Source organism: Sminthopsis crassicaudata, chromosome 2 (genome assembly GCF_048593235.1).
Source record: "Sminthopsis crassicaudata isolate SCR6 chromosome 2, ASM4859323v1, whole genome shotgun sequence".
Classification (NCBI taxonomy): Eukaryota; Metazoa; Chordata; class Mammalia; order Dasyuromorphia; family Dasyuridae; genus Sminthopsis; species Sminthopsis crassicaudata.
Genome location: NC_133618.1, coordinates 660,754,729 through 660,779,239, shown reverse-complemented (window position 1 = coordinate 660,779,239; position 24,511 = coordinate 660,754,729). Strand labels below are relative to the sequence as shown.

At 37.5% G+C, this 24,511-nt stretch overlaps 1 protein-coding gene across 4 annotated transcripts in view; it reads right to left on the bottom strand.

Moving 5' to 3' along the window:
• EDC3 (enhancer of mRNA decapping 3) overlaps positions 1-24,511 on the bottom strand; it is a 54,162-nt gene that overhangs the window by 17,207 nt on the left and 12,444 nt on the right. For all 4 annotated transcript variants that reach the window (XM_074296980.1, XM_074296982.1, XM_074296983.1 and 1 more), the window contains exons 3-4: positions 22,927-23,240; positions 14,998-15,333 (exon numbers count right to left, since the gene is read on the bottom strand). In XM_074296980.1, coding sequence (XP_074153081.1) covers positions 14,998-15,333; positions 22,927-23,240 — 650 coding nt within the window. The remainder of the gene's footprint in view (positions 1-14,997; positions 15,334-22,926; positions 23,241-24,511) is intronic.

Below are 24,511 nucleotides of genomic sequence, written 5' to 3'. Positions count from 1 at the left end.
CTGTATCCAGAAAACTACTCTTCTGCTGGTCAGATGCACAATATGATCTCCCAATGAAGTTGTCCATAAAGGCAAACTTTCAAAATTGGCAGCATTAAAATTTGCATGACACTTCATGCAAGAGAAGGGTGTAGATTAACACAGATGTTCTGGCCAAACCCCAACTTCTGTCACATACATTTTGTTCAATTCCCCCTGACTTCCAAGTCTCAAATAATTGAGTTTTCTCATCTTCTCCCAAATAATGTAACTGATAGAGAATAACAGACAATCTATTCCTTTCAGAAGCAATACTTTAGTCATGCTTGTGGGAGGAGAAACAATTCAAAAGAAAAAGTGACATACTTCCTGAAATTATTCAAGATATGAGAATAAAAAGTGATTGTCCTAAGCTTTAAAAAATAATCTTGATCCTAAAAAATCCCATTGTATTAGCAGATGGTTTTTCTGAATGGCAAGAATCTAATTGAGAAGCATCTAATAAGTTCTTACTGAATAAAACCTTGCTGACAAAAAAGTAAAATTCTTCAATAGTCATTTTCAAGCTTTATTTCTTCCAAAAATGACCCTGTGCAAATGAATATAAATATAAGAAAAAAAAAGGATTTAAAGGCACTACTAATTCTCTGAATACCTGTTCTAGAAATAAAGTACCTACTGGTCTTAAACATAACTAAAGGGCTGCTTGGGAGAGTTCACTCTAGATCCTGCCAGGAGACTAGAGCAGGAAGGTAAGAATAGGGAAGGAAAAATTGCTGATTCCCTCCCATCTTGGCACAAAGAGGAAAGAGCTGTCAAAAGTCAGAGTATAGGGACACAATGATTTTGTAAACTTGGCCACCTACACTATTAAAAGACAAGTATCCTATATTATACAGTAGAGAACAAAAGGAGGAAGTTAAACAGAAGCCTGCCAAAAGGAGAAGAATAATTACATAGTCATGAAACAATTCACATGAAAAATCTGGTTAGGAAATTCAAATAACTTTCAAGTACCTCAAGATCAACAGCTTTAGCCTTCTTTTCACTTTGGAACAGCTCCAAACTCACAGCTTTTCCAGCTTTACCCCCACTGGAAGTACTAACCTTTGCTCCAATCTTCTAAGGGTACCCTCATGGCTATTTTGCAACTACAACACTGTTATTCCCTTGAAACAAATTCCTCATTTCTTTATAAAGACGTCCAGGGCCAAGTATAAATTACCACCAATTACCAAAAAAGCTCCTCAGACATCTGATGTTTCACTTCTTAATGAAATAAAAGAATTTAGAACCAGGACTTCAGAGAAATTACAGAATCCCCACTTCTTCCCAACTTCCATTTGGGTAAGAAAACTGAAGCTCAGAAAGAAGTGTCTCTTCCCTAGTCTATTCAGGGAATAATATCACTATGTTAGAATCAAGTTACAGTGAGTTCAGCTATGGCTGATCAGATCAATATGAGCTGGGGATGCGCTATCATAGGTCAGACAGAAAGAGACTCTATGATATGAACATTTGGCAGGGAGGCTTCTCTAACTTTTCACATCTCAAGTTTCTTTTGGGCTAAATCAATTCAGTATTGCTCAGTACAGCACAGCATCTTCGTAATGAGGACATGCCATGCTGGGGGGGGGGGGGGGGCGGGTCCTGTATCGGTGTCTCTCATCAATTCTAAAATTCTTTTTTTTTTCCCCCTGAGGCTGGGGGGTTAAGTGACTTGCCCAGGGTCACACAGCTAGGAGGTGTTAAGTGTCTGAGATCACATTTAAACTCAGGTCTTCCTGAATTCAGGGCTGGTGCTCTATCCACTGTACCACCTAGCTGCTCCTAATTCTAAAATTCTTAAGAGAGACCTTGAGGGTATCCTTGTGTTGCTTTTTTTTGACCACCTTGTGAGATCTTTACCTGTCTGTATGCTCCATGAAATAATCTTTTTGGCTAGCATACATTTGGCATTTGAACAATGGAATTGTGCTCTCTGTAGTAAAGTTAGAATACTTGGCAATTTAGTTAGAAAACGGATCAATGGAAATGGTCAAAGGATTAAACAAATGATTTTCGGGTGAAGAAATTGAAACTATTGCTAATCATATGAAAAGGTGCTCCAAATCATTACTTATCAGAGAAATGCAAATTAAAACAACTCTGAGATACCATTCTGGAGAGCAATTTGGAATTATGCTCAAAAAGTTATCAAACTTGCATATCCTTTGATACAGCAGTGTTTCTAGTGAGATTATATACCAAAGAGATGTTAACAGAGGGAAAGGGACTCACATGTGCAAAAATGTTTGTGGCAGCCCTTTTTGTAGTGGCTAGAAAGTGGAAACTAAATGGATGCCCATCAAATGGAGAATGGCTGAATAAATTGTGGTATATGAATGTTAGGGAATTATTATTCTGTATAATAATAATTATTATTCTGTTATTGTTCTGTAGGAAATGACCAGCAGGATGATTTCAGAAAGGTCTGGAGAACTTACAGGAGCTGATGCTGAGTGAAATGAGCAGAACCAGGAGATCATTGTACACAGCAACAAGAAGATTATACGATGATCAATTCTGATGGACGTGGCTTACCTCAACAATGACATGATTCAGGCCAGTTCCAACTGTTCAGTGATGAAGAGAATTGGCTACACCCAGAGAGAGAACTATGGGAAATGAGTACGGACCACAACATAGCATTTCCACTCTTTCTGTTATTGTTTGCTTGCATTTTTGTCTTCCTTCTCAGGTTTTTCTTGAGCAGCAAGATAACTGTATAAATATGTATATAGATTGTATTTAACATATACTTTAACATATTTAACATGTATTGGACTACCTTGCCATCTAGGGGAGGGGGTGGAGAGGAAGGAGGGGCAAAATTGGAACAGAAGGTTTGGCAAGGGTCAATGTTGAAAAAATCACCCATGCATATGTTTTGTAAATAAAAAGCTATTAAAAAAAAAAAAAGGATCAGAGGGCAGCTAGGTGGCACAGTGGATAGAGTACCAGCCCTGAAATCAGGAGGACCTGAATTCTCCCCCCCCTCCTTCCCCCCCCCCCAGGGCTGGGTTAAGTGACTTGCCCAGGGTCACACAGCTAGGAAGTGTTAAGTGTCTGAGACCAGATTTGAACTCGGGTCCTCCTGGCTGGTGCTCTATCCACTGTGCCACCTAGCTGCCCCAGGAGGACCTGAATTCAAATGTGGCCTCACACTTGATACTTCCAATGGTGTGACACTGGACAAGTCACTTAACCCCAATTGTCTCAGAAAAAAAAAAAAAAAAAAAAAAGAATTTTACCCTAAACTACAGCAGCTAATTCAATGGTGAAATCCAGAACCTGAGGTCAAACTCCATTCTACCATGAAGTATCCACTGGTTTTGAAATAAATCACAACTTGTTTTTCTCAGCTATAAACTGAGGAAGCTCAACTAGATGAACTGATATACTATTAAGTTATAAGGACATGGAGTTAGGTGAGAGGGGAAGAATCATAGGTAAAGGTGGAAAGATCAGCCACTAGAAGGAAAAAGTAGCTACTCTCCAGCTTCTTAATCTATGGATCATGACCTCCATATGGGGTCACAAACTGAATGTGGAGGTTGTGAAAATATGATTTATCAGTAAATATTTGATTTGCATGCTTATTTTATATACTCAGGTGAAAAAGGGTTTTTGAGTGGAAAAAGTTTAAGAAGCCCTGCCCTATTCTATAGCAAGCCACATCCCCCTTCTGTTCCCAATATCTTCAATTTCCCTTACAGCAAAAATGCACAGTACACAACAGATCAAGAATGAATAATTCAAAGGATATAAACAAATAAAACTCGGAATTGTAAATTATTAGTAATCATTACAAATCACAGATAATGCAGAGGTTTCATCTAACATTCATTAAACTGGCAAAGATAACAAAAAAAATGTTGGAGGTACTACAGAAAGAAGAGCACATTAATACACTTGTAGAAGAGCTGTGAATTATGCTAACCATTTGGATTATACAAAGCACTTAAAGTACCCATGCCCTTTCACTCAAATATTCCATTGGAATATTTGGTTAAACCCACTCCAAGGAGGTCAGTGATAGAAAAGTTCCTTTATATTCATTAAAAGATCTACAGCATCACTTCTTATAGTAGCAAAGAACAAAGTAGATGCTCATCATCTAGGGAATGGTTAATCAAGGTGTGTCACATGAATGTAATCAAATAATATAAAAGAAGTCAAGCACTTTGCAAATCTTCAAACTAAATATGAACATTATTATCACTATTATTAGTGGGATACAATTGTTCTGTAAAGAAAAATATGATTGATATAAAGAAGCACATGAAGTCTTATATAAATTAATGCAAAATTGAAATAAGCAAAACCAAGAAAATATCTAAATAAATTTCAAATGGAAGGAACAATAATAAAACAATCAAAACTGAATGATGTAACATTACATCAAGATTCTAAAGAGATATGGGAAAGCACCTTTCCCCTTCCTTTGCTAAACACTTTTCCCCTTCTTTTTAAATTCTTTGTTATAGGATATGACTCCCTGGAAGGGAGGGATATATTAGGGAATATGGAGGATGTTAAAAAAAAAAAAAAAAAGCCATATTAAAATGTATTTGGAAAAAAAATGTTAAAGCACTAATTTCCCCTCTTTTGTTTTTATTTTAATTTAAACACTGAAAAAAGAACATTTCCAAAACCACAGAACAACAACAAAAAAAAAATAGCTTTTAAAAAAAGCACACAAAAAATTTTGCATTAGCTTAGATTCTAGTTCTTTTCTTACATCCACTTTAGGATTAGGAAGCTTATTTTGCTGGGAACTATTCCCTTCCTAGTTATCCTCTCTCTTACACCATTACCTCCCACCTCTTCCCCATCCCTACAGATTTCTCTTTTGAATTTAATGCATTTATATACCAAACTATGTGTATTTATGTGTATGTACTCAACCTTCCTTTGCATCTTTCAGATAAGAGTTGGGGTTTATCAGAAGCCCATTCCTTCCATCTTTTCCTCTTAAGATTGTAGCATTTCAACAATGAGAAGTATCAAGTTCCATCCTGCTTCTTCTTCCTTTCCACCTTAGCATATTCCAGCTTTTATTTTCTCTTCTCTTTCCTCTCTTCAAATCTTCAGAATAGAACCATTTCAGATACTCTACCCTCTGTTTTTATTTGACTCCCTGAATACTCTTTGAAGATTAGAGTTCTAAAAAGACACTTGTTTTAAGAAATACCCTATTATAACATTACTACGATGATGGCAGTTGACCTTACAGAACTATAGCCTTGAGAACCATAGAAGGCAGACTGAATCCTAGAATCTCAAGGAAGGAAGGAACCAAAGAAACGATTTAATCTAGTTTTTTACCTGAAGAATAAACTCTTTCTTAGCATCTTCTATAAGTGGTCATCCCCTTTCCATATGAGCACCTCTGCTGAAAGGAAACTTACCATCACCCAAAGTAACCCATTTCACCGTTAGTCAATTCTGAATGCTAGAAAGTCTTATTTTAAATTCAAATTTGCCCTCCAATAACTTTTCTCCATTTCTCCTTAAAAATTCCTCCTGGGTCCAAGAAGAACAAAACAAATGCTTCTTTTCCATGATAGTCCTTTTGTTAACTGAGGGCCAATGGTTTTGGATTTTGATGTAGTATACCAATTGCAGCCTAGCACAAATATTTATCCACATTTATTAAGTCTATCGTGATGTTCCTATTGTACAGTTTGTTTTCTTTCCTTTTAAAAAATTCAGTTTACATGACTAAACTGGAGTCTGATCTGTCTGAAATGAGACAGTATCATACCCCCCTTTCTTTTCTTCTGTATTATAAATAAAATGAAGATGCTAATAGCTCAAAAAAAATGACATCACTACACCATTATCCAGCTCCTCTAATTACCAAATACAAATAAATTTATCTTTCTAAGTTTCTCTGGACTCCCGTGTTTATTTCAAAATTTCACTCACCAGATGCCCACCAATTGGGGAATCACTGAACAAGTTATGGTATATAAATGTTATAGAATATTACTGTTCTATAAGAAACGATCATCAGGATGATTTCAGAAAGACCTGGAGAGACTTACATGAAGTGATGCTAAATAAAGTGAACAGAACCAACAGAAGATTATACATAGCAACAACCAAATTATGTGGTAATCAACTATGATGGACTTGACTCTTTTCAAAAAATGGGATGACTCAGGCCAATTTCAATAGACTTGTAATGGAGAGAGCCATCTGCATCCAGAAGGACTATGGGAACTGAATGTGGATCACAACATAGTATTTTCACCTTTTTTGTTATTGTTTGCTTGCTCTCCCCCACACCTCCCCTTTTTGATCTGATTTTTCTTGTGCAGCATGACAAATGTGAAAATATGCTTAGAAGAATTGCATATTTTTTTATTATGGCTTTTTAATTTACCAGATATATGCATGGATAATTTTACAGCATTGACAAATGCCAAACCTTTTATTTCAATTTTTCCCCTCTTTCCCCCCACCCTTTTCCTCAGATGGCAGGTTGACCAATACATGTTAAATATGTTAAAGTATAAATTAAATACAATATATGTATACATGTCCAAACAGTTATTTTGCTGTACAAAAAGAATCAGACTTGAAATAGTGTACAATTAGCCTGTGAAGGAAATCCAATGCAGGTGGACAAAATAGAGGGATTGGAAATTCTATGTGGTGGTTCATAGTTGTCTCCCAGAGTTTTTTCACTGGGTGTAATTGGTTCAAGTCATTATTGCTTCATTGGAACTGATTTGGTTCATCTCATTGTTGAAGAGGGCCATGTCCATCAGAATTGATCATCATATAGTGTTGTTGTTTAAGTGCATAATGATCTCTTGGTCCTGCTCATTTCACTCAGCATTAGTTCATGTAAGTCTCTCCAGGCCTTTCTGAAATTCTCCTGTTGGTCATTTCTTACAGAACAATAATACTCCATAATATTCATATACCACAATTTATTCAGCCATTCTCCAATTGATGGGCATCCACATAGTTTCCAGTTTTTGCCACAAACATTCTTGCACATATGGGTCCCTTTCCCTTCTTTAAAATCTCTTTGGGATATAAGCCCAGTAGTAACAGAGATGGATGGATCAAAGGGTATGCACAGTTTGATAACTTTTTGAGCATAGTTCCAAACTGCTCTCCAGAATGGCTGGATGTATCACAATTCCACCAACAATGTGTCAGTGTCCCAGTTTTCCCACATCCTCTCCAACATTCATCATTATCTTTTCCTATCATCTTAGCCAATTTGACAGGTGTGTAGTGATATCTCAGAGTTTTCTTAATTTGCATTTCTCTGATTAATGACTTGGAGCATCTTTTCATATGGCTAGAAATAGTTTCAATTTCTTAGTCTGAAAATTGTCTGTTCATATCCTTTGACCATTTATCAATTGGAGAAAGCCTTGATTTCTTATAAATTATAGAGTCAAGAATTGCATATGTTTAACCCATATTGGATTACTTGCTATTTGGGGAAGGAGATGGGGAAAGGCAGGGAGAAAAATTTGGACTACAAAGTTTTGCAAAGGTGAATGTTGAAAACTATCTTTACATGTATTTTGAAGATAAAAAAGTATCAAAATCTTAAAAAAATTTCTACTCACTTTTCGTTGTTTCTTTCAAAATACATGAAAATTTCTGCTCCTTTAAAAGTCAATTTTCTAAAAAATTAAGTGAAGGTGGTCTAGCTGTACCTGATCTAGAACTGTATTATAAAGCAACAGTCACCAAAACCATTTGGTATTGGCTAAGAATAGACTAGTTGATCAGTGGCATAGGTTAGGTTCACAGGGCAAGATAGTGAATAAAAATAGCAATCTAGTGTTTGACAAACCCAAAGATCCCAAATTTTGGGATAAGAATTCATTATTTGACAAAAACTGCTGGGAAAACTGGAAATTAGTATGGCAGAAACTAGACATGGACCCACATTTAACACCACATACTAAGATTAGATCAAAATGGGTCCAAGATTTAGGCATAAAGAACGAAATCATAAATAAATTGGAGGAACATGGGATGGTTTACCTCTCAGACTTGTGGAGGAGGAAGGAGTTTGTGTCCAAGGGAGAACTAGAGACCATTATTGATCACAAAATAGAAAATTTTGATTACACCAAATTAAAAATTCTGCACAAACAAAACTAATGCAAACAAGATTAGAAGGGAAGTAACAAATTGGGAAAACATTTTTACAGTTAAAGGTTCTGATAAAGGCCTCATCTCCAAAATATACAGAGAATTGACTTTAATTTATAAGAAATCAAGCCATTCTCCAATTGATAAATGGTCAAAGGATATGAACAGACAATTATCAGATGATGAAATTGAAACTATTTCCACTCATATGAAAGAGTGTTCCAAATCACTATTGATCAGAGAAATGCAAATTAAGACAACTCTGAGATATCATTACACACCTGTCAGATTGGCTAAGATGACAGGAACAAATAATGATGAATGTTGGAGGAGCTGTGGGAAAACTGGGACACTGATGCATTGTTGGTGGAGTTGTGAAAAAATCCAACCATTCTGGAGAGCAATCTGGAATTATGCCCAAAAAGTTATCAAAACGTGCATACCCTTTGACCCAGCCATACTACTACTGGGCTTATACCCCAAGTAAATCCTAAAGAAGGGAAAGGGACCTGTATGTGCCAAAATGTTTGTGGCAGCCCTTTTCATAGTGGCTAGAAGCTGGAAGATGAATGGATGTCCATCAATTGGAGAATGGTTGAGTAAATTATGGTATATGAATGTTATGGAATATTATTGTTCTGTAAGAAATGACCAACAGGAGAAATACAGAGAGGCATGGAGAGACTTACATCAACTGATGCTAAGTGAAACAAGCAGAATCAGAAGATCATTATACACTTCAACAATGATACTGTACGAGGATGTATGCTGATGGAAGTGGATTTCTTCAACATAGAGAAGAGCTAATCCAATTCCAATTGATCAATGATGGACAGAATCAGCTATATCCAGAAAAGGAACACTGGGAAATGAGTGTAAACTGTTATTTTTATCTTCTGAATCCAATTCTTCCTGTGCAACAAGAAATTCGGTTCTACACACATATATTGTATCTAGAATATATTGTAATATATTTAACATGTATAAGACTGCCTGCCTGTTTTTTCTTTATAATGTTGTTAGTACATAAATTGTTCTGGTTCTGCTCCCTTCACTGTCATCAGTTCACAAAAATCTTCCCACTTGGTTTATTGTGCAATAACAGGCCTTGTCTCTGATTATGTTGACTCACTTTGCTTGAGTTCCCTGCCCCCTTCTTCCCCTACAGTTCTGGGAAGAAGCTGTCACTGTAGTTTCTCACTGGGCTTTTTATTTATTGTTTGATCCAAAGCAAACTTCTGGGTTTTACTACAGTCAGTGAAGATTAGCCATCTTGGTAGGAAGTCAGTATCCCCTCTTTTGAAAAAATCTTGGGCTAGCTTGATGGTGCAGTGAATAGAGCACCAGTCCTGGAGTTGGAAAGACCTGAGTTCAAATCCAGCCTCAGACATTTAACACTTTCCAGATATGTGACCCTGGGCAAGTCAATTAACTCCAATTCCCCCCCTACATTCCCCCTCCAAAATCTTTATGGAGACTATTGTCCCCTCTAATGACTCTCTTGTTTTTCCCTTTCCTTTCTTCCACTGCCAAACCATCCTAACAATTAATTTATATCAATTGCTTCTATTTCCTGATTCTTTAACCAGGCTCCAGAGACAGAGGATCTGGTTCAAATCTCATCTCTGAAGCTCACTCCTATGTATTGAATTCCTTCTTGAGTCTCAGTTTCTTTCATAGATAAAATGAGGAAAGTAGATTAGATGCTATCTGAGATCCATTTCTATAGGTTTCTATAACTCCTGCAACTTGGTTTCCAGTTTCTCTCTACCTCCAATTCATTCTTTATAACTCTGCCAGATTAATTCCAGGTCCTAAAATACTCTGCACATATCATTTAGGTTAAAAAAAAAATTAGAAAATCTCCAATTGTTCCTCACTGCCTAATGAAGAAAGTCTGAATTCCTAAGGTTTTCTACAATCTGGTTTTAATTTTTCAGTTATCTTGCTATTCTCTGACAAGGCCATTTTGCTCCATTCAAACTAATCTATTCAGTGTCTATTGAAGACAATTTTGTATATTCTCACTTTCTTGCTTTTGTTCATGAAACCTGACTTCTTTCTCCTACTTCTTCCCTAGCCTTAGAAATTATAACTCTTTGACTACTGAAACCCTTCAAGGCCCAACTCAAATCCCACATCTTTCATTAGCTGACCATCCCAACTAGAAACAATTCCTTTCTCTGATTGTCCTCTCTTTACCTCTCACATAGCACTCATCCTTGACTATCTTCTATTTTATTGCTGAAGCAGTGGGAAAAGTGCTAGATTTGGTCAAAGGATCTGGGTTCAAATCCTGGCTCTAGTGTTTACCATTATGTGGCTTTAGGCAAGCTATTTAACTTTCAGTTAACTCATCTATAAAATGGAAATAATAGTATTTGTATCACCTAACTCGGGTAAGTCCTAAATAAAGACAGACCATCACTACAGATTATTGTTTTTGTGTCTCATCCCCCCAGTCTGGATAATAATCAGAGGATGTGCTTTTCCACTCATTTCTCATTCATTCATTCATACAGATGGAGTTGTTTGTTTTTTTTTTTTAAAGTAAAAGTTTAATTACTTTTAAATGCAAACAGCTTTCCATGTTTAATGTTTATTATTATTTTAATGTCATTAATGTTTAAAGTTTGCTGGATTTAGACTGAATTCATTCTGAACTATGGAGTTTAGAATTCATTCAGTCTAACTTGTCTTTTTACAAAGAAGCTAATTCCAAATAACTCATTTAGAGCAAAGGTACAAAGGAACAGTATTGATTTAGACATGCTCTTTCTTTCTGGGATTCTTAAAAGAGGCCCTCTCCAGTTTAGACATTTTCTGAGTCTAAATTGGTTCTTTAAACATTCCATTTGACAGGCTGATTTTCAACCATTCCAACAGCTTTGAATCAGGTTGGATATGAAATCCTATCAGGAAGTTTTTCTCCCCAGGCTCTGACCTTTGCTCATTTTCCCCTCAGAATGGGCAGGACTTCATTGTGCCATCAGATGACTCAATAATAAAAACCAAATATATCTTTGGGCTTTGAGCAGAGAAGACATTTTTCTTAGAAGCAGCATTCAAGCAAGATATTTGCTTCCTGACATCAAACACTGCTACCAGAGGTTCCGACTATCAAACAGTATTTCCTTCCAGCTCTGTTGATAATCAAACAGAAAACCATAGTAGCCAAGTAAGTAAATATATTATTTGCATTGTCTTATGCCTACTAGACACAAGTATTCATGGGAAGCTAACTCAAGACTATGGATATTATTCTCATGATGCATACTCATAGTTGGCTCAATGCAAACACCAACACTCTCCTCCCCCTTTCCCCCAGCTCTTCAGATAGATCCTGGAGGGTGTCCAATATATCTGTATTTTAATATGTTTGTTGATAGCAACTCTGGCTAATGAGCTTCATGGGAGAGGAGAGGACTGAAAACCCTGTCAACAGTTTTTTTTTTGTTTTTTTTTTTTAATTAGGCAAATGAAAAGGGTAGGAAAATAGAGAGACAACTAGCCCACCTCTCCTCTTTTCAGGAAGAAAGCACATGCTATTGGATGGCAAAATGCCTCCCCTACCTCCTCACAACAGTTCTCATCACTAAACCACTCATTCCATGTCAAGGCTGTCTTCTTCACATACAGAAAATATTCCTGACACTTTCTTGAAAAACTATATCCTGTACCATCCCACAAACATGAATTTTTAGTTACTGCTCAAAGCACTTTATCTTGAAATAGAGAGGGAGAATCAACTTCAAAAGTACAGAGTAGAGAAAAACAGAAAATAGTTTATGCAAGGAAAGATATAGATGTTTTTAATGGGCCACAATTTCAATGAGTGAAAAAGGGCAACAAAGCTGCCCCACCAACATAAGGGAAGCACAAAGTCGAGAACCAGGGGCTCTGCCATGGGCTCCAGAGGTTCTCAGCAAAGGCGACTGGAATTACCAAAGGAGGCCCAGTCAAATAAATTCTCAAATACTTGGAAGTTCTGGGAGTCTATGACTAGAGGAGAGAGGACTTCTGAGATGTTAAAACTAAAGTCTGAGAAAAACAAAGGTACAGTTGGTGGCTCATGGCACAGAAAACCGGGCCCAGAGTCAGGAGCTCAAATCCAGTGCAGACCCTGACAAGCTGAGTGACTCTGGCCAAGTCACTTAATCTCTGTCTGCCCCAGACTATAAAACGGGGACAACAGGAGCATTTCCCTTGCGGAATTGTTGTGGCATCAAATGAGATATTTGTGAAGTGCCCAGCACCAGGGCCTCACACATAGCTAATGCCATATAAATGCTTGTTCCTTTTCCTGTTTCTCATCTATAACTTTAAGCTGTGGTATAGGATTTTATTCAGGATCAAAGACTTCAGGGGGACACATAGCAAGCCATATGTTGAGCCCCTTAAAGAAATAATTGCATTCTTTCTTCTTCTAGCACAAAAATAACCCAGGCTAACTCCACAGATGACAACAATTAAGTAGCTCTTGAAGCATAATTTATCATAAATATCTCTATTGTGTTAATTTGTATTATATTTATTAACACTAGTAAAATGCACATGAACAAAAATAAACAATGTATTAACAATCCCAAACTGTAATCCTAGGCAAAATGTTTTTGCCTGAGCTACTGAATAACTAACAAAACAGAATGATGAGTCTGACATCCTAGGTCCCTCTTTTGATAAAACAAAGGTCAGGCAATTACTCATTCATTGCAACAAGTATTTATAACTGAGGACTGCCAGATGCTGCACTTTTCATGCTGATAATCCCACAGGCATCTCAAATTCAAAAGAACTCATAATCCTTCCCCCAAACCCAACTCTTCTGCTCAGTTTCCCATTTTCAGTTGAGGGCTCACCATCCTTTCAGGCATTCAGCTCTGCAAGCTCAAAATCTCACTCTTATCATTTTTATGCAGCCCATTTCCAATGAGCTATTACATCATCTTTTTCACACTTGCTTCCATCTCCTTCCTCACAGGACCACCACCCTCCCCACCTCTTCTCCAGATGACCATAAGAACCTGGTCTCCCAGCATCCAGTCTCTCCCTCCCCGGGCCACCTTCCACAAAGCTGCCATATTGATACTCTGAAAGCACAGGCATAATCATAATAATAAGCTCAAGAAGCTTCGGTAGCTGCCTCTGGCTTGACATTTAAAACCCTTCACAATTTGGTCACAGTCTATCTTTCCAGGCTTAATTAGTTATTACTCTCTCTTATTCTACATCTCAGCCAAACTGGCCCACTTATTGTTCCATTCACTATGTTCCATCTCCCATCTCCACTCCTTTGCCCAGACTGATCCCTATGGATGGAATGCACCGCCTTCCTCATCTTTGCCTCATAAAACCCTTGTATTCCTTTAAGGCTCCAGTGTATAATCATATGTAGGTAGAATACAGAATACAAAGCAAATCAGAATATCAACATGCTCTGTGAATACACAATGGTGATCTGATATTAGAAGAAGGAGAAATGAGAAAAACAGGTCTGGATAAATGTCTCTGCATGACTTGCTTAAATTCAGAAATAGTGAGGCAGCACAGAAGACACAGCACTGGACCTAGAGTTAGGAAGTCCTGAATTCAAATCTAGCCACTCAGACATTTATTAGCTAGGTGACCGTGGGCAAATGACTTAATCTGTTTGCGTCAGATTCCTCAATTGTAAAACGCAGATATTTATAGCACCTATCCCCCCCCCCCCCCAAGTTACTGCAATGTTTGTAAAGTTTTTAACACAAAGCCTGGCAGATAACAGATGCTTAATAAAAGCTTGTTTAATTCCTTCCAGTGCTGATTCTAAATTCAGGTTACTCCCAATACTTAAAGGATGTGATCTCATCATATAAGTTCTCCCTCAAATAAAATAGATGAACTTTCCATTACACAATGGTCCAGAGTTGCAAATGGCCTAAAAATTTATCTGTGTGCAAGTAGTCCGAGGGTAAGCACCTCCTCACTGAGCAAGGAAAGCCTAGAGCCAGACAACTAATGCAGCCCTGGAGCCTTAGCACAAATCTTTCCAGCACTGGCCACTCTTAGAGCAGCCCCGAGCTGTCACTCACATGACTTCCCTTTCAAGAACCCAGAGAAGCCTGCATTCTGTGACATGGCAGTGGAGTCTGACTTTAGTGAAGGGAATTTATAATGACTACAATAAAGAAGGAGCCAAGGGCTGTTAGGCAACCTATTCCAGGTGTCTAAAAGGAATTAACTCCTTGAAATCAGCACATGGCAGACATGGAATAGTGGAAAGAGCAATGGATTCAATTAGAGGGTCTAGATTAGAGTCTTAGCTCTACTACTGATTACCTGAGTGATCCTGAGGAAATCAATTTGTAATAAACACCTCAGGGAGCTATTATGAAGAAGTTCCATCTCCCCATACACAACAGAAAAATAATAACGTTTGCATAAAATATTACATAGGGTTGTTCTGATGACCAGATGAAATTATAAAAGATTAATTTCCTCACCTGTAAAATACAGACATTAAAAGGCCTCTATGGTTCTTTTTCTAATTCTAAATGCTAAGATCCTATATAAAAGTAAAGTATGTGTAAAATAAAAACATCAGTCATTTTAATTTTTATATAATGCAACAATACTCTGATTATTTGGAAAGAATAAATATACCACAAAATCTCTTCCTAAATAAACTACCTTGCAGGAACAAGCTACTTTTGAAGGATCTGGTCAATCCTATAGCTTTCACGTAAAGAATTTCAAATAAATAGTTTACTATTTCATATATAGCAAGGAAGGAAAGTTACTCAACAAAACCCAGGAAATTAGAGAACCAGAACTGAATAGTAGAGGAAGTGATTGACTCACCAGTACAGAATTCTTTGCTTGTATTCTGGGGCACCATAATCCGTCGGTAGACGATTGGTTCAGATTCTAATATGTTTTCATCATGACGGTATCGAGCAGGTCTTTCATTTGGGGTGCCTCGGGAACGGGTACCACTCCTTCTCTCATAAGTATCAATCTCTTCAAATACAGCTGCTTTGTCAAAAAGGGCCAGGTTCCCTTCAAAGTCAAAATCTGTGTCTGGGATCTCTTCAATATCATCCCCAAAACATTCATCATCTTTATTCTTCATCTGGCCATTCTTTATGCCACTTTTCTTTGGAGTTGCTTGATTTGGATGTCGACTGCTAGATGACCCTAGAGTAAAAAAAAAAAAAACAAAAAACCATCAAATCCATGTAGTTGGTTAACTGGCCAAATAGTCTTCTGGCCTAGCCCTTAAACTTTGACACACTTTGCATAAATAGAATCCAAGAAACAACTAATCAGAACAAACAATTCTTACTTTACATAAAATTCATATTATGCAAACTTGATCTTACTTAAGGAATTCGGAAGGAAATCTACATAAAAAAAACCCCAAACAAAACAAAACTACTTATGTTATCTTTACTATATAGCATTGCACTTTCTTTCCCAAGTCCTGTTTCTCAGTTCAGCAGTTCGTGGCCTCTCAGTACTGCCACCACCATCAACACCACCAAAAAAACAAACCACAACCTTCCAGTAAAAGCAAAAGAATGAACATGGGAGAGACTAGCATGGCTGATGGACTCCCCACCTCCCAACTTGGCTTGAGACCTTGTGCTAAAAGACCTTTGCTTTGCTCCCCCAACATGTTTCAGAGATTGGGTATTGGAAGTCTGTCCCTCTCTCCCACGTCACCTATCCTCTCTTATCTGTTACACCCCAACATGTCTGTTCTGATATGTTCTTCCTCTTAGGTCTGGACAAAACCCCATATGGCTAGCCCCAGCCCTGTCCCCTTGTATTCCTCCGCCTGCTCTCAATTCTCTCTCTGAGTCCTTGGAATCCCCTCCATGGGGCACAGGGGATTCTCTTCCTCATGAATGTGGGATAATTCACATTACATAAAAATTCCTTTTAAGTAGGAGTCTGCAGAATGGTGCACTTACTTAAAAATAAGAATTATCTGGATAGCCAAGTACTATGTTAACTTTCCAATGAGGGTTTCTATTTATCAGAGAACCTGTATGGAGCATGGAGCAGAAGAAGAGGCTAGGACAACAGTAACTGAGTAACAAAATGTAAAACAAGAGGAACCTTTTTTCATTGTTACTGCTCTGGGGTCTGCCCTTGGGAGCCAAGCAGTTCAGCTACCTGATGATTGTCCTTCAAAAACTTAAAGGCAACTATCCCATTCTATTCTTCCCCCTAAGTGTTCTCCTTTCAGGATAAAAACATCCTCTGTTTCTCCAACTGATGGACACGTGCCCCTCTTATCCCTCTCCTTAGCTTAATTTAAGCCTACTTAGCTTATTTTTTTCTAATCATTATCTATGTAAATGTTTGAGATACATCAGAAATTATAAAATACGATCATGCACAACATTCCCAACTTACTAACATCCAATATTCCTCTACGTATAAATGAAACCAAAGGTCATCTGTTCCTGAATCCAATATACTTGACAAATGATTGACAGTAGTATATTCTCTCAGTACGGTAAGTAAATGTGCTTCATTGGAGTCAGTAGTGCTGGGTTCTAAGACTTGCCCAGCTTATTTGCCATCCTGATGATTGTGCACAAGTCTCTTCTTCCTAGGTCTCAATTTTTTCTCTGTAAAATGAGAATACTGGACTAGGTGATCTCTGAGAGATATCCCAGATCTGAATAGAAGAATCTAAGTATCTACTTCTTTCTGCCAAAACTCCTCTCTATGACTCAGAAGACCCACTTCTCCTATCTTACTTACCACTGGAAAAGGTAGAGGAGAAAGACCAGTGCTTTGATATAACTGAGAAAATATTTTATTCAGCAAATGTAGTATAAATGGACTATAATGTTTTACTAAACAAAACTGTAAGTACTGTTCTACTTATACACAATGTGTTAAATGGGTTTTTGTACTGATCTGAGTCCTAAATACTATTTGTAATGCAGTTTTTATGGGAAACTATATCCGTCAATTTATAAAGACTGTTTTAAAACACATTGGTAGTAAGGTAAAGACTGCCTACATTTAGAACCCTATCATAAATAACAGTACAAAACTGGTGATAAGCCAACAGGGCCAGAAAAATAATTTCATTAAGGCACTTCCTAACCTAAGGGATAACTGGTCTGGTCAGTATGTTCTTAAGGAGATATGGTAACAATTTGGGGTTGAATTCAAAGAAATTATAGCATATAGAAATAGCAAGGTAATTTCGCTGTATTATGCTTGTTACATCGCATGTTCAGAATATGGCCTTTAGTCACGTGTGCCACATTTAAAGAAAATTTTATCAAAATATGTCCAGAGAACAGTGACTGAGGCTGCTGATGGAGGATTAACCTATGTTTATTTGGAATAATTGGAGAAACTGGGAATGTCTGACCAAAAAAGAAGACCTAAGTGAACCATCATCTGAAGAGCTGCTATGTGGAAGAAAGAATAGATTTATCCTATGTAGTAACCAACTCTTCCTTACTCTCTACTCTGCCCCTACCAAAGTCCAAATAGGAACAATGACTAGAAATAAGAGTTTGATTTTAGCTTACTATAAGGAGGTACTTTCTATTAGGACTAATAGACAATGGAAATGTAAATCTTATGAAATAAAAAGGTTCCATAACAGAAATGGTGACTTGCCGGGGTATCATAAATGTGAAACCTAGATCAGGTGGGATGTCAGGTTAGATACTTTGAGAATCCCTTCCTACTTTAAAATAGGAGGGAAATGAAAAGGGAGAGAGAGGATGGAAGGGAGAGAGAGAGAGACAGAGAAAGGAGAGAGAGAGAGAGAGAGAGGGAAAGAGATGGGAGAAGGGAAGAGAGAGGAGGGAAGACCATGGACTTGGGAAATATGCAAGGTTCCCTCCCACTTCTGCCATTTAACCTCTTGGGGATTTAATGAACTCTCCAGGACAATCCTATCAGATCACAGGTTCATTGTATAGAAAGTTCAATGGAATCACAAGCTAAAATAGCAAAATCCTCATCTTTTTTTGTCTTATAGCAAGTCAAGTCCATAAGCATTGATTAAGCACATTATGTGTCAGTCACTACACTAAAACAGTGCCTGCTCTCTCAGAGTTAACAGTCTATGGAAACAACATGAAAACAAAATATAAACAGAAGAAACTGAAGATAATCAACAAAAAATAGTGCATTAAGTGCATTAGGGGAAACAGGAAAGGCTTCCTATAGAAGGCAGAATTTTGGCTAGCCCACAAAGTAAAGATGAGGAAATAAGAGAATTCTAGATTTGGAATATAAGCCAGTACAAATGCCTGGGAGCTAGGACACTGAGTGTCCCGTGTATGAAATAGCAAGGTGGTCAGTGTCACTGGGTTGTAGTGCATGGGTACAGGGGGAGGGAGAGAGTCCGGTTATAAAGAATGTTAACAAACAATAGAGCCACTGGAGCTGACTGAATGTGGGGTGTCATAAAGTCAGACCTTCCCTTTAGGAAGATCGATATGACAACTGGATAGAGGTAGAGACTGACTGGAACAAAGAAAGCACCTGAGGCAGGCAGATACTTGCCACACATACACTGTCTCCCAACAGCTACTATAACAATCCAAGTGTGAAGAGAAGTGGGCCTGCACCAGGGGATGTCCCTGTCAGAGCAGAGAAGTAGGGCACACAGAATTGTTATAAATCTATGCAGAATGACAGAATTTGACAATGGAGTGGGGATTTGCAGATAACACATAAGTGACTTGGAAATGGCAATGTCCTCAATAATAAAAAGAATAGGAAGAGGGAAAAGAGCTTAGAAGAGAAGATAAAAGCTTAGTTTAGAATGTGCTAACTTTAAGATAATGGGACAAGTTCCAACGATCTTTTGATGGAGAGAGCCATCTGTGCCCAGAGAGAGAATTGTGGGGACTGAGCGTGGACCACAACGAAGTATTTTCACTTTTGTTGTTGTTGTTTGCTTGCTTTTTGTTTTCTTTTTCTTTTTGATCTGATTTTTTTTGTGCAGCATGATAAATGTGGAAATATGTATAGCAGAATTACACATATTTAACACATCAGATTACTTGTCATCTAGAGGAGAGAGAAAAATTTTTTGGAACACAAGGTCTTGCAAGAGTGAATATTGAAAACTATCTATTGCATGTGTTTTGAAAATAAAAAGCTTCATAAAAATAAATATGTAGAATCCATTTTTGGACAAAAAAAACAAAAAAGCCCATGGATATTTAGTTTGAGATCTATCTCTGATTCAAGTGCTACATCTTTTCTGGACCTTTTTTACCAGTCAGTCTTGACTTATGCTTATGTAATCACCAAACTGTACTGTACATTATCCTAAATTACCCAATGTATTTGTCATAGAAGGTGCAATATCTTATTAAGTCATTGTTAATTTAGAAATAACACACATAATACTGTTAAAAATGGGGCAGTTAGGCACAGCATGCACCAGCATGGAGTCATAAATTCAAAATAGGCCTCAGAAACTTGTGCCATCACCTTAAGTAACTCACTTAACCCTGTTTTCCTCAGTCTCCTCATCTGTAAAATGAGTTGGAGAAGGAAATGGCAAACCAGTATCTTTGCCAAGAAAATCCTAAATGGGGTCATAAAGAGTTGGACAAGACCAAAACAAGTCAACAACAATTGTATTAAAAGTTTATTTCTGGGAAGCAAAACCCACACCTCCCAAAGCATTCTATTACAAAGACATACTTGAGTGGGTGGGTTCCCATTACTACATGAAACCTGCCACCTGACAAATCTAACCACCTGAAATCAGTCTATTTGACTTAGCTCATAATGACAAGAAAGGAGAAAGTCACTCAAAGCAATCTCCTTATCCTCCCATTCTGAAATTCCTCATTGTGATCCAGGCAGAATAAACAGGTTTTAGAATAACCTGAGGTATTTCAAAGTCTTACATACCAATGCTTCCCAAGCTTATTCACTTCATAACCTGTTGATACATTTCTGAATTGACTACACCTCTCCTTACACTGAGAGCTGAGAGAACTTCCCACCATTACTGCAGCACAAAACAATCCTGGGGAAGTTACTAACCTTCAGCCAACTTTCAGAAAGCTCAGAATTTGCTTTTCTGTAATAAGCAACAATAGAGGACATTGGGAATTTCTGGAAGAATGAGAGGGCCAGAAAACCACAAAGAGTTATTCCCCCCTTTTCTTCAAGAAACCAAATGTAATATTCCATCAGTATTTGTAAAAGGAGATAATCATGCCTGCCTGTCAACCTTAGGGTTGTAGGAAAGCAAATCGAATAATGCAAGTGAAAGGGATTTATAAATCACAAAATATGAAAAAAGTGAACAAATTAACAACATACAAAGATGTTTTGCTCTTAAGGAAAAATGGTACAGGAAAGAAAGGCAGAGATCAGGTTTATGCTCCTGGAAAGAATAAGCCTGATCACAATGACAGAAAAAAACAACAACAAACCAATAATTACTGGACTTCACTAAGAGTCAATGGATAAAAAATGTAATGGATAAAAAACTAATCTAATAAAAATTCCCACAGTTCCCAAAATTGAGCTGAGTTCTCTAGAAACCTTGACTCATCTAAAGTCTACATACCCCCCCAGCACATAGAAAATACTTAATAAATGTTTGTGAAATCAAATAGTTTCTCCTGAAATCATGTGCTCTCAGATCCTGCCTCTGATTAGCAGAAGGAAATGAGTTATTTATTAATTGCCTACAATATACCAGGCACTGAGATAAGTGCTTTACAAATATGTTGTGATGCTCATAGCAACCCTGTGAATGATACTGCTGATCCTACACAGAATTGGAAATGAAGGTTTTCAGTTAATCTGAAGAGGAAAGTAGAGAAGGATCCCATCATTTAGACCATTCACCTGGTACTAATATACTGCTTCATACTGTAGTTTTTCCATATATATGCTTTATCTTTACTACTGCAATGTAAACTGAGTAAAAACCATATACTTTTAGAGTTCCTCGTAGTACCTTGAATATTATAGACATTCAATAAACATGTATGGAAATGAATGAATAAAGTCAAATGTGGAAAAAGAAAGGAAAGATTAAAGCTTAAAAGCCTAAATAAGTTTAAAGGAAGAAAAAGTAAATAGATTAAATTCCTTAGTGGGACAAGTCAAAAATTGTGCTTAACTAAGAGATAATATAAGAGGTAAGAGTTATGACCATTAACTGAAGAGATGATGTAAAGGAAAGGCTTGAGAAATGATAAAATGAAAGCACGGACTAGAAACAAGGACATCTTGTGAAAATGTTGGAATGAAGAGGTGCTTCAGTGCATAGCAGTGTCTAGCAGGTAAAAAGTTTCAATAAATGTTGCATATGGCTTCAGACACTAGCTGTCTAATCATGGGTCAGTCACTTTATTGTCTGTCTCAATTTCTTCATCTGTAAAATGAGCTGGAGAAGGAAACTGCAGTATCTTTTCCAAGAAAACCCAAAATGTATCACATTGGGTAAGTCATGACAAACAAACAAGCTGAATACCTAAAATATACCCTCCCAATACATTTATTGCTATTCTTTCAGGGCTATAGTAAATTGGAAGTTTAACAACATAGCAAATAAGCATTTACTTGTATCTATTAATAACTCACATTTAAACAGGACTTCACAGATGACATTTACAGAGATTTTTGAAGTTTACAAAACACTTTACATACATTACTTCATTTGATCCTCACAACCCTGTGACCTTATTATTATTATCATATATAATATAAACTAATATCATAATTTTTCAGATGAGGAAATTAAGTCTCAGAGAGGTTTAAGTGACTGATTTGCCACAGATCACACAGAAAGTATCAGAGGAGTCTTTCTGGCTTCAAGTCGAGCACCCTACCCACTGACCCATACCACCTTTGTCTTACTTTTCATGTAGTAGTTAATATTATCCCCATTCCCATTTCATTGTGCTGTCTCTTCTCTGCTGTGTTATTCTAGGTCGACACAGGATGGACTCTGATCCCAACTGGCTGGATGACACAGGGTGAGTCACAATCTCCTAAGGTTGCAGGCAATATTGTAAAGACTATCCACTGCACACAAGGTGATGCTCTGCCTTGGTTGGTGGAGTAATTTTCCTCATCCAGGAGATTTAATCAGTAATAAAATCATATTTTACACACAATCCCCATCCTGTCCCTAAACTAGCTGAAGAATATATCAGTATAGCTGCTGGAACAAAAGTAATCCCTGAAGCTCCATTAATCAACATCCAAAAAGTCATGGCAAATCTGTGACCATTTATTTCCAACTGGTCTTCAATATACAAGACACAAAATACTTAAATTTCCAGAAAAGTCAGACCTCTTGGGCAGAAGGTAAGTGTGACTATAGGTAAATGGGAAGATCAGAGGAGGTGTGTAATAGAACACATCTGAAGTCTTGGGCTGCAGACCAGCTCACTGCCATGCTACTTTGGGCCCAAGAGTCCTCATCTTCATCTAAAAAACAAGTGAATAAAACTAGACTATCACTAAGGTGTCTTCCAACTTTTAACACTGGGTAAACTCCAGGGAGAACTGGAGGGAACAAATGAAATGATGTAGGGATGAGGATGTATATATAATAGTTGATTCCTTTTCCCTTAAGATCTTGAAAGAAAGTGAGGAAATAGGAAGGAGAGCCGAGACAAAAGAATCCTTCTAAGTTGTGTGAAGTTCTTTCTGTCAGCTGTGATAAAAGTCTTCTTTTAGGGAAGGGGTGCTAAGACTTCACAGCCCAGGGTCATCAGGTTAAAAAGAAAATGCCAACAGGATAACACTTACAAGAATTGTGTCGCCGACGAAAACTTCTGGACTGACTCAAAGACTCCATATGCCTGTCCACATAGCTCTTTGAGCATGGCTGCTGTGGTGAAATGGCAACATCCTGAGTCTTCATCTCTGCTCTCTTGGGGATATTCTGGGGGGCACTGGAGGATGTGGACTTCTTGAGCAGTTTTCCTGTGCCATTTTGACTGATTCCCACCTGACAGCCAACACCAGGTAGGCCTAATTCTGTCTGTTGTGTGTCTCCACATTGCTGATTGTCCCCAGAGCCTGGTATCTCCAGAATTTTCAACTCTGTAATGTCACCTGCCCTGAAACAGAAAAAAGGAATCCCAATCTCAAAACAAAAAACTGACAAATAGCAATGAAAAGCTAGGATCAGACAAAAGCATCCACTGATCTCACTGAAGCTCAGGAGTAAAAGAACTAGTGTCCTTAAGAAATAGGACTCACCCTACAATATAATATTCAGCTGAATACTGTACCCTGTTGGAAGGAGAAAGCTCATTTGCTGATTTGCAGCTATTTTAAAAGCAGAGTAGGGGGGAAAAAAAAACAAGTAAAATGCTACAGGCCACATTTTAAAATTCTCAGATTCAGTAAACAAAAAATTACTGAAAATTTGCTATGTGCACAGCCTTGTGCTAGGACCAGTGGAGTGCATATAGAGGGACCTCATGAGCTAGCTCAGAGCTTCTCTGGCTCTCCATTTTCTTCACATGGCAGTCTCTACTAGGAGAAGAGCAAAAGAATCATGTCTTGAGCTCAAGGGGACAAGCTAACAACATGGGAACAAAATGGGTAGTGAGCATCTCAGAGTAGGTGGGAAGAAGGTGTGAAGTCTTTCCTTTCAGAACACTGAAAAGGTATCTGGAAACTTTGGGCCAACAAGAAAGGCAGGCATAATGACCAAAGGAAAAAAAATATCAAGTTCATTTGGAAACTACAGACTGCATCCACTTTTCCTTCAGAGTTCTATTTTTTCCTGTACACATAAATCTTGGAAGCAAGAGGAGCATAGCTGTTGTGATATAACTCTGTAATGGCATAATTGGTAGAGGTTCTAGCATACTTCTAATTATATACAGGGATTTTTACTATCACACAAAATCTAATTTTAAGTGGCCAAGGATACACACAGAGAAAAAGATACATATTGAAACCCTAGGAGAGTCTGGCTGATGAAGGGTAAGGCTGGTTATGTTAATGGAGATGAAAACAATTCTGACTTTTCAAAAGTTAATATAAACATTTTTAAACAATGATTAATTTTGGGGCACTCATTGCTTTATGAATCATGTTGGGAGAGAAAAATTAAAGCAAAAAGGAAAAACCATGGGAGAGAGTAAAAAATAGAAAAAAATAAGTGAACACAGAACATATTGATTTATGTTCATTCTTGTTAATTCTTTTTCTGGTTGCAGATAGCATTTTCCACCCAAAACTCTATTGGGATTGCTTTGGGTCACTGAATCATTGAAAAGAACCAATTTGGGGCAGCTAGGTGGCACAGTGGATAGAGCACAAGCCTTGAATTCAGGAGGACCGGAGTTCAAATCTAGTCTCAGACACTTAACACTTC